This window comes from Helianthus annuus, chromosome 8 (genome assembly GCF_002127325.2).
Source record: "Helianthus annuus cultivar XRQ/B chromosome 8, HanXRQr2.0-SUNRISE, whole genome shotgun sequence".
In the NCBI taxonomy this organism is placed as follows: domain Eukaryota; kingdom Viridiplantae; phylum Streptophyta; class Magnoliopsida; order Asterales; family Asteraceae; genus Helianthus; species Helianthus annuus.
The window spans coordinates 136,728,970-136,738,438 of record NC_035440.2 but is presented as its reverse complement, the minus strand read 5'-3'; the positions used below and the strand labels follow the sequence as shown (position 1 = coordinate 136,738,438).

Sequence of the window (9,469 nt, the reverse complement as noted above, 5' to 3'; positions counted from 1 at the left end):
AAAGTGCCAAACTAAAAAGGTTTACATGGACAAAACTAGTCTAAAGTATGAATGTGTCAATTCATGTACCAAGAAAACCATAGTAGATTCGAGCTCACAATCATCAAAGACTAGGGGGGAATAATCAAACAAAAACAAAAAAAAAAAAAATACTTTTATTAATCAAATACTAGGGGGGAATAATCAAACAAAAACAAAAAAAAAAAAAAATACTTTTATTAATTATTATTCAATCATCAACTTCATATGTATATAATATAATCCATAATTTCCTTTGGATTTTTTCTTCCATTCAAAATGAGTTTACCGTGTATTACACTCTCATATTATTCAATCTTTAAACCTTAATCATTCATTCATTGCTCACTTTGTCTTCCTTGACTCAGTCTACTTCACCATCTTCCCATCACAATTTCTGTTCTCATTCCACTCTGTCTCTCTCTCTCTCTCTAAAACCTACCCTCAATTCTGTTATAGCATCCAATGCCTTCTTCACAAATTGTAGCCATCCTTGCGGCCATAGCCAGCTTCTTTGTCATCACCCTCATCTTCTCCCTCATCTACATCATATGCCGGATTACCCGAAAAAACCGCCGTGTCGCAGAATCTCGGCCCCGGACAAGAGCCGTCCGAGGTCGCAATCGCGATACATCAACCTCGGTCATCAGCGTCTCCGAGAGCCAGCTGTTTGATCCGTCGTTGAACAAGATCGAGATGGTTGACCTGGTCAAAGCTACCCGAAACTTCTCACCGGATTTAATCGTTGGCGATGGAAGTTTCGGGTATGTTTACAAGGCCCGCCTCGCGACGGGTGTCACTGTCGCGGCTAAGAAGCTCGGGCCTGACGCGTTTCAAGGGTACCGAGAGTTTAAGGCTGAGATGGAAACTTTGGGCAATATTCAACAACACGATAATATTGTTAAGTTTTTCGGGTATTGTGCAACGGGTTCGGATCGGATTCTGATTTATGAGTTTATCGAAAAAGGAAGCCTTGACCAATGGCTGTACGACACGTCATCAATAGGCGCTGCGGCGTCAGCAAGGTTACCGTTATCTTGGAGGACTAGAGTCAATATAATGAAAGGAGTAGCAAAGGGGCTAGAATTTATGCATAATTTGGACAAACCTATAATTCATAGGGACATTAAAGCAAGTAATGTTTTATTGGATGCGGATTTTGAAGCTCATATTGCGGATTTTGGGTTAGCACGGACGATTCAGGAATCACATTCACATGTCTCGACACAAGTAGCAGGGACGATGGGGTACATGCCACCAGAATATATTCACGGGGCCACTACAGCCACTGTTGCGGGAGACGTGTATAGTTTTGGGATATTGATGTTTGAGGTTGCCACTGCTAGGCGTCCCAACTTGCGAATCAAAGGCGAGGATGGAAGAGATGTTCGGCTCGTTGAATGGGTAATGAATATGGTGTCACAAAATCAGCAAATGAAATTGTTGGATGCTCGTATATTGAAAGATGAATTAAACAAGGAAGAGGTACATGAGTACCTTAGTATTGCTACATTTTGCATTAGTGAAATACCTAAATTACGACCAACTATGAAAGAAGTTGTCAATTTATTCGATCAAATTTAAGAAGAAACTAGACATTAGTGATTCCATTTGATCCTGTTCTTAATTTATGTATTTATTTATAGGGGGTTGTTTCATCTTGAAAGGGATGCATGTAAGTAGCATGTTGTTGTAAACAAAGTTTCAAGAAAAAAAGCCCCAACTCAAATATATTAGTGACACGATCTTTAATATTTTATAAGTTGGTCTTAGATTTTTTATTTGGTATGTGACAATGGTTTGGTATTTAATTTAAAAAGTGATAATGGTAGAATAATTAAAGTTATATTTAACCAGAATTGTGTCCGCACGTGTTGCGCCGCAGGCAACATGAACGCAAAGCGTTTATAACTTAGACGGAACGTTAATTATTGTTACATATTGTTAGTTTCGTGTACATAACACTTTCATATAAAGTAACAAAGTTGTTAGTTTTCCTAAAAAAAGACTACAGCAACTATAAACATAATGATTTTATAAAAATAAGAAACCCAAACGAATTTTTGTGTACTACAAAAGTACAAGCGTTGTGGTTCTGTGACAACGTCTTTTTTGCACCACTGTTTCCATCCGTTTGCAGACACATAACGAAAGGGGCCTAATTAGCGGTTACTGTTGGATTTATATGTACGAGTTCGATAAGTCAACGTTGCTGACCGAGATATGACCCGTAAGAGCTACACCTTGGGCAACAAATATTAAATCCATTAATTTGGTTAACTGGTAATCACGACAATTAGCAGAATTATATATATATATATATATATATATATATATATATATATATATATATATATATATATATATATATATATATATATATATATATATATATATATATATATATATATATATATATATATATATATATATATAGGGGGCTGCTAGAATGAGAACTACCTCGAGTTGTAAGAACCGCGAGAACTACTTGATCCGGGGTGAGGTGGACCAATTTTTTTTTTTTCAAAAACGTAGATGCATGTATTATAAACACATTTGTAAAAAAAAATTTAAAAAAAAATGCCGTGCGTGTAGTTTTTTACACCAACCACAAGTTTGTGGTTTACGAGTTCCGTAAATTACGGAACTCGTAAACCACAAACTTGTGGTGTAAAAAATTACACGCACGGCATTTTTTTTTTTAAATTTTTTTTACGAATGTGTTTATAATACATGCATCTACGTTTTTGAAAAAAATTTTTGGTCCACCTCACCCCATATGGTGTGGTTCTCGCGGTTCTTACAACTCGAGGTGGTTCTCATTCTAGCGGTCCCCTATATATATATATATATATATATATATATATATATATATATATATATATATATATATATGGGAGGGTTTAAATGAGAACGCTAAATATTTGTGAGAACCGTGAGAACAAATAAAAAAACCATGAGAACTTGGTCAAAAACAATTCAAATTCAAAATTTTTTTCTAAACTTATCATTATTATTTGAATACAATGTTAGAAATTCAAGTTACACGTTTAAATTTACGTGAATTCGTAAATAAAGAAAATTTACACATGTGTAAGTTTGCCATTTACACATGTGTAAATCTGTTATATTTACACATGTGTAAAAAATCTAAAAAGAGTGATTTTGAAAGGAGAAATGAATTATTTGATGTTATAAATTCTTGTTTTGATGATATATCTTAATTACAATGAGGTTTGTATTAAAAAAATTGGTTTTGATTGCTTTTTTCATTCGTTCTCACGGTTCTCGCAATATTTAGCGTTCTCAAGATAACCCTCACCTATATATATATATATATATATATATATATATATATATATGTACGGGATCAGGAGAAAACGCCCTAAAGTGTGAGAACAGATCCTAGCCTAACACCGGGCACGAGACATAGTGAAGGGCGAAGGGGCTTTTTTGTCCATTCATATTCTTTTTTTTAAACGCGTCTCACAACATCTCTCCATTTTTTGGCGTTTAACAAATACATGGCGTTTTTATTGTTTTTTAGATCAGGAGCATAGTGAATATTTGCGTTTAACTAAGTATGGCTAAAAATGAGCCGAGGGTCTCACTGGAAGCAGCCTCTCTATTCCTACGGTGTAGAGGTAAGGCTGTCTACATCTTACCCTCCTCAGACCCTACATTAGCTTTGCTATTGGTGGGATTTACTGAGTATGATGATGATGATAAGTATGGCTAAAAAAATGATTCTTTTGACTTTCAGCCTTCTTATGTCAGAGAACCTCTAACCTCTCAACCTCCATGCAATAACATGTACCATTTTTTTTAATTATATGGCGTTTTAGACAAGATGTGGCGTTTTTAGTGAATGTGTGGAGTGTGAAGCTTCTGTTTAGTTGTTGTACTTATATAATGAGCTTTTTTTTTACAGCTAGGTAGATATTTGTTTTTGGCGGTAAAAAACATCAGAGATTTTCTTGATGTGTATTTTTTTTAATCAATTGTTGTGTCATGTAGGATGCAGGCCTATAATGTGAAATGCAATTATGGCGTTTTGAAAAGATAAATAAATTCAATTTCCCATGTAGTGGCTTTTAATATAATAAATGTTTAGCAATAATGTTTCCGTCTCTTTATTTTTACTGTTTCGTTCAGTTTCATCTGTCAATTAGTGTTGTTTTCTAATAATACATTGTTTGGCATTTTTTGGCGTTTTATATAGCAACAACGTGCTTTGCTAGCATCCGTTCTCACAGTTTTCATACTAGCAGACATTTTGGTGTTTGTAGTTTTTGCCGTTTTATACTCAATTTTTTTTTTATAGTAGAGAATTAGATACTAAACAACAGAGAATTAGATAATAAACAACAGAGAATTAGATAACAAATAATAGAAAATGAAAAAAAAAAATTCTAATCTAATTTCTCATCCAAATCTTCACTGTCATCGGCCTCTTCTTCTTGAACCTTTTTGGCTTTTTGAACATTTTTTAATACCTTACCTAGATGCAAATTTTCCTACATAATACCCGTCTTTAGAAGAAGCTTATTTTTACTGGCATCCTGTATTTTGGTTTGATATATTCTTGTTTGGTGACATGTTGAAGATCAACGCCTACTCGAATGCTCTTATAATAATGGAGTCCAAAATAGCATTTTTTACACTGGTATTGATCCCTTCATGCCATCAATATATCCATCAAGAACAAAGTGACATGATGACATATCAGTGTCATCAGTCTCTTTTTCTTGAATATTTGTACATCTCATTCAGCAAAAGCTTATAGAGATACCCAACTCAGAGAAGAATCCATTCAGTGAAACTTCATTCAGAACAATACTCAACATAGAAGAAACGAGGTTTCCCATCTGTGGTTTTTTTAACAAATTTTTGGCTTTTTTAAAGTGAGTGGTTTCTAGGAAACATGACGTTGTTTTTGGGTGTGATCAATTGATTGTGCAGAGACGTCTCTCTTATAGGATGTTTTTTGCGCGTAGTTTAGGCGGGATTTTATTATAATAAATGATATTAATAAAGTAACCGTCTTTCAGTTTACTGTGTGTATTTTTACTGCTTTTGTTCTGCTTTTTATGAGTTTAGGGTGATAGATGTCCCATCTTCCAAGTTTGGCGTTTTTTTAATGGCATTACGTAGTTTTTGGCATTTATTTTTTGAGTTTTTAATAATACTTCTCCAAAGTAATTTTATTATAGTTTGTGAGTTTTTGGCGTTTTAATACATGATGGCATTTCACAAGCATTTTGTCTGTGTGGCGTTTTTGTTAAAATAATGTTTTTTGTTCTTAGTTGAAAAATACATAACAAACAACTGAAAAAGAAAATTAAAAAAAAAAACATAGAAACAATTGATCTTCCAAATCTTCACTATCAGCAGTCTCTTTCTTCTTTAAAAGATGTTCACTGGCGGTTTGACTTTGGTATGCTTCATATTGTTTTTTTGTTGTTGAAGTAGCTTTTTTGTGGCCGTTTGGAAGGACAAAATGACGTAAGTTTTTTGTTTGAAGTTCATATTTATCTTTATATTTATCTTCAAACCACTCATCAGTGTCATCCCTCTCTTCATGCCATTCAAAAATTCATCAACAACAAAGCACAAAAAATGACATAAGTCTGACACCAGCATCTTTTTCTTGAAGATTTGTCCATCTCATGCAGCAAAATGTTATTGAGTTACACCCTTCAGCTAAGAATGCATTCTGCGAAACTTCGCGTAGAACAATATTGAATATACAAGAAACGATGTTTGCCATTTTTGGCGTTTTAATGAGAAAATAGTGTATCTAAAAGAAAAGTCGATTGGAATCTTTGATGTTTGAGTTTTTCGCGTTTTCTAAGATGATTGGTATGTAGTAAAATATGACGTTTTTGAGTTTGGTGTGTTTGATGTTTTGGGTTTTTTGGCGTTTCTAAGATGAATGGTATATAGTAGTAAATATGGCGTTTGCGGTTCGGGGTGTGTTTAATGAATGTCTGAGATGTTTTGTTTATATAGGATGTGTTTTGGCCCGTAATGGTGTTTAATTCATGAGTTTTATGTTTTTGGAAGAGAAGTCTTTAGACCCTTTTACCCTTAATAAAGCGTGTCCATTTAATAGAATTGGTGTTATTTACGAAAACGTCACCACGCCAATCTAGTCCATAGATTGTTTTGATCGGACGATCCATAACCGTTCTCATTGTTCTCATAATTTTCACCGTTTTCTCTAAATCCTAACCCTATATATATAGGGAAAGGTTAAAATGAGAACCACCTTGAGTTGCGAGAACCGCGAGAACTATTTGATCCGGCTTGATTTGGGCCAAAAGTTTTTTACACAAACGTAGATGAAAAAATATAAACACATCTGTAAAAAAAATTAAATTTGCCGAGTCAGTAGTTTTGACTCATGCAAGTTTTTGTTACGACAGACGTAAATTTTGGAAGAAGATAATTTTTTTTTACCTCTCATGTAAATGTGGGTGTGCGATGTTTTTTTTTTTCAATTTTTCTTATTTTGCTGAAACAAGTGATTATTTTTACGACTTTTGTGAAAAAAATCGGAAAAACCTTTTGGATGACCTAGTTCTTGCGGTTCTCGCAACTCGTGGTGGTCTCATTTGAATCAAAGCCTATATATATATATATATATATATATATATATATATATATCTATAGAAACAGGATCAGGAGAAAACGCTCAAAAGTGTGAGAACGGTGAGAACGCATCCTGGCGCAACACGTGTCACGCGGCATAGAGAAGGGCGGAGGGGCTTTTTTGTCCTTTCATCTTCTGCTTTTCCAGTTCCTCTTTTCCCAATATTGTTTTAATTTTTGGGGTTTAAGATGTTTGGTGCTAAACAAATTCAATAATTAATGGCGTTTAATGGTTTCATTGTATTAACATTTTGGCGTTTATTCAAATCGTATGCCATTGGAACCCAGGGGGTCAGGAAATCTATCTGAATGGCGTTTTTCAAGGCGTTTTAAACAAGATGGCCCATTGTTCTATTATTTTTATATACATTTTGGCGTTTGTGGTATCTTGGTGTTTTACAATTGTTAGATTATATTTCAACCACGGGAAAAAAAATGCAAGCGAAGAAAATAAATTAAAAATCCTAATCGGATCTCTCTTCACAATCTTCACTGTCACCAGTCTCTCCATTCTTTAAAAGTACAAGAACTGTCACCAAATATATGGCATTTTATGTAAAACTTAACAAACCCATCGGTTTGATTTTTTGCCTGCTCGTCTGTTAAAGTGGCATTTTTTGTGGATGTTTGGGGACATACATCTATGACGTGTGAGTGGGTTTTTCGCTTTTTCTGTATCTTGATCTTCATCTTTATAATCATCCCACTCTTTAGTGTCATTGATCTCTTCTCCTCATCCAAGCCTTCTTCAAGAACAAATAATACAATACAAAATACAAAATGCCATATGACTGGCATCAGTATCTTTTTTCTTGAATTTTTGTCCATCTCATGCAGCAAAATCTTACTGAGTTACTCCCCTCTGCTAACAATTCGTTCAGTGAAACTTCACGAAGAACAATACTGAATATCCAAGAAAGCATATTAGTCATCTTTGATTTTTTTTTAATTTTTTGGCGTTTTACAGTGAGTGGTATTTATTAGTATTGGCGTTTGTTTTTTTGGCTTGATCAAATGGAAGTTGCTAAGACGTATCATTTTACAGGATGTCTTTTTGGCGCCTAAGTTAGGCGGTGCATTATTATAATAAAGTATTCGTCTTTTCAGTTACTGTTTGTAATTATTGTTTTTGATAAGCTTTATCTCTGAAGTCTGTAACACGTCCCATCTTTCAAGTTTGGCGTTTTAGATTCTAATATAATAAATTTTCCCTATCTTCAGTATTACTGATTTATAGTTACTGTTTCTAGTTACATTTTCAAGTTTGTTTTTTATTTATTTTTTATTTATTATTTATTTATTTTTTTTGGTTTTTTATAATACTTGTCCAGAGTAATTTTATTATGGTTTGGTAATTTTTGTGGCGTTTTATGGCATGTTGGCGTTTTGACAAGCATTTGGCTTTTTGGCGCTTTTATTAGATACGACGTTGTTATTGTATAACAATCAACTGAAAAAGAAAATTAAACAAAATAAATATTGATCTTCCAAATCTTCACTGTCACCAGTCTCTTTCTTCTTTTGAAGCATCTTCACTGGCTGTTTCGACTTTCGTATGATTTTTTTTTATTTTTGTTTTTTGAAGTAGTTTTTTTGTCGCCATTTGGAAGCACAAAGTCTGAAATCAGCCTCTTTTTCTGTAATATTTGTCCATCTCATGCAGCAAAATGTTATTGAGTTTACACCCTTTCAGCTAAAATGTTATCTTTTTTTGGCATTTTACCGAGAAAAAGAACGCCACTAAATAAACCATCTTAAAACTGTAAATTTGATCATGCTAAAATCAATAAAGTGTTGATGTATGGTGATGGACAACATTGTTAATTCTTAGTTAAGAAAGATAACTGACAATGTTGTCCACCCCATACAGCTAAACTTTATTGATAACAAACCTCAGTAATGTTTTTGTATGTTTTGGCGTTATAAATTGGATGGAAGTTGAGGATAATTCAATAAGATTTTACTCAATGAAATGGAAAATATTTTTACTGAAGGGGTATGGTCCCAAAAAGCCGCGCAGACCATTCAGGTCGCGCGCTGGACCATACTCCTTACTCAGCAAGCTGATCAATCTTTTAGACCCGCGCAGGCTGCTCAAGCAGAGCCTGACCTCGCGCGAGGCCCAAACAAGAGATAACACCAGTTTCAACACTTAGTGTTCTGAACAAGAGCCTTCAGCCCGTGCAACCCTGCGCGGGCTAGTTACATGCTCAGCAAGGGTCGCACATGAGTTGGAGCGCAAGGCCACTTCAGAGCTTACAGAAGGTACAAGTGGTAGTAGAATAAGCCAATCGACGTCCTCCAGGCTATGCTCTATCGTGCTCCACGATCGTCTGACGTGCAGGAGACAGTGAGTACATAAGGACTCCTACACGGCACCATTCAGGGGGCGGCGACAATTGCCCCAATATCTCCACTTACCTGCTAATGGCAGAGGGACAACAAGGCCGATAACTAGGACACGTGGCTCCAATCACGGTGCGCCAGCACCGGAGGTCTTCTAGAAGGCACTAACGGTCGACACCAGTGAGACAAGGAGGATATTCCCTGGTTGTCGCCTTCCGGCCCAAGGCCCATCAGCCCATTTCCTCTTACACCTCTCCGACTATAAATAGAGACCTTCATGCATAGGTTAAACATACCACTCTCTCTACTTTCACCCTTAACACACACTTATTTTCTCAAAGCAGATACTTATTCTCACGCCGGAGTCTAGTTAAGAGGGAAACCCCCATATTCCCTTCTTAACGAGCTAATGGTGTTTCTGTTTTGCAGGAAGAAAGGATCTAATTGGAGC

At 35.1% G+C, this 9,469-nt stretch overlaps 1 protein-coding gene across 1 annotated transcript; it reads left to right on the top strand.

Moving 5' to 3' along the window:
• The first annotated feature begins 300 nt into the window (after positions 1 to 300).
• Positions 301 to 1,775, top strand: LOC110873845 (phytosulfokine receptor 1). The gene has a single exon (XM_022122856.2). The coding sequence runs from the start codon at positions 484 to 486 to the stop codon at positions 1,600 to 1,602; it is 1,119 nt and encodes a 372-aa protein (XP_021978548.1). The 5' UTR covers positions 301 to 483; the 3' UTR covers positions 1,603 to 1,775.
• The last annotated feature ends 7,694 nt before the right edge of the window (positions 1,776 to 9,469 follow it).

Coding starts and splice junctions, on each gene's coding strand:
- LOC110873845 (XM_022122856.2), top strand. CDS start 484: ATGCCTTCTTCACAAATTGTAGCCATCCTTGCGGCCATAGCCAGCTTC.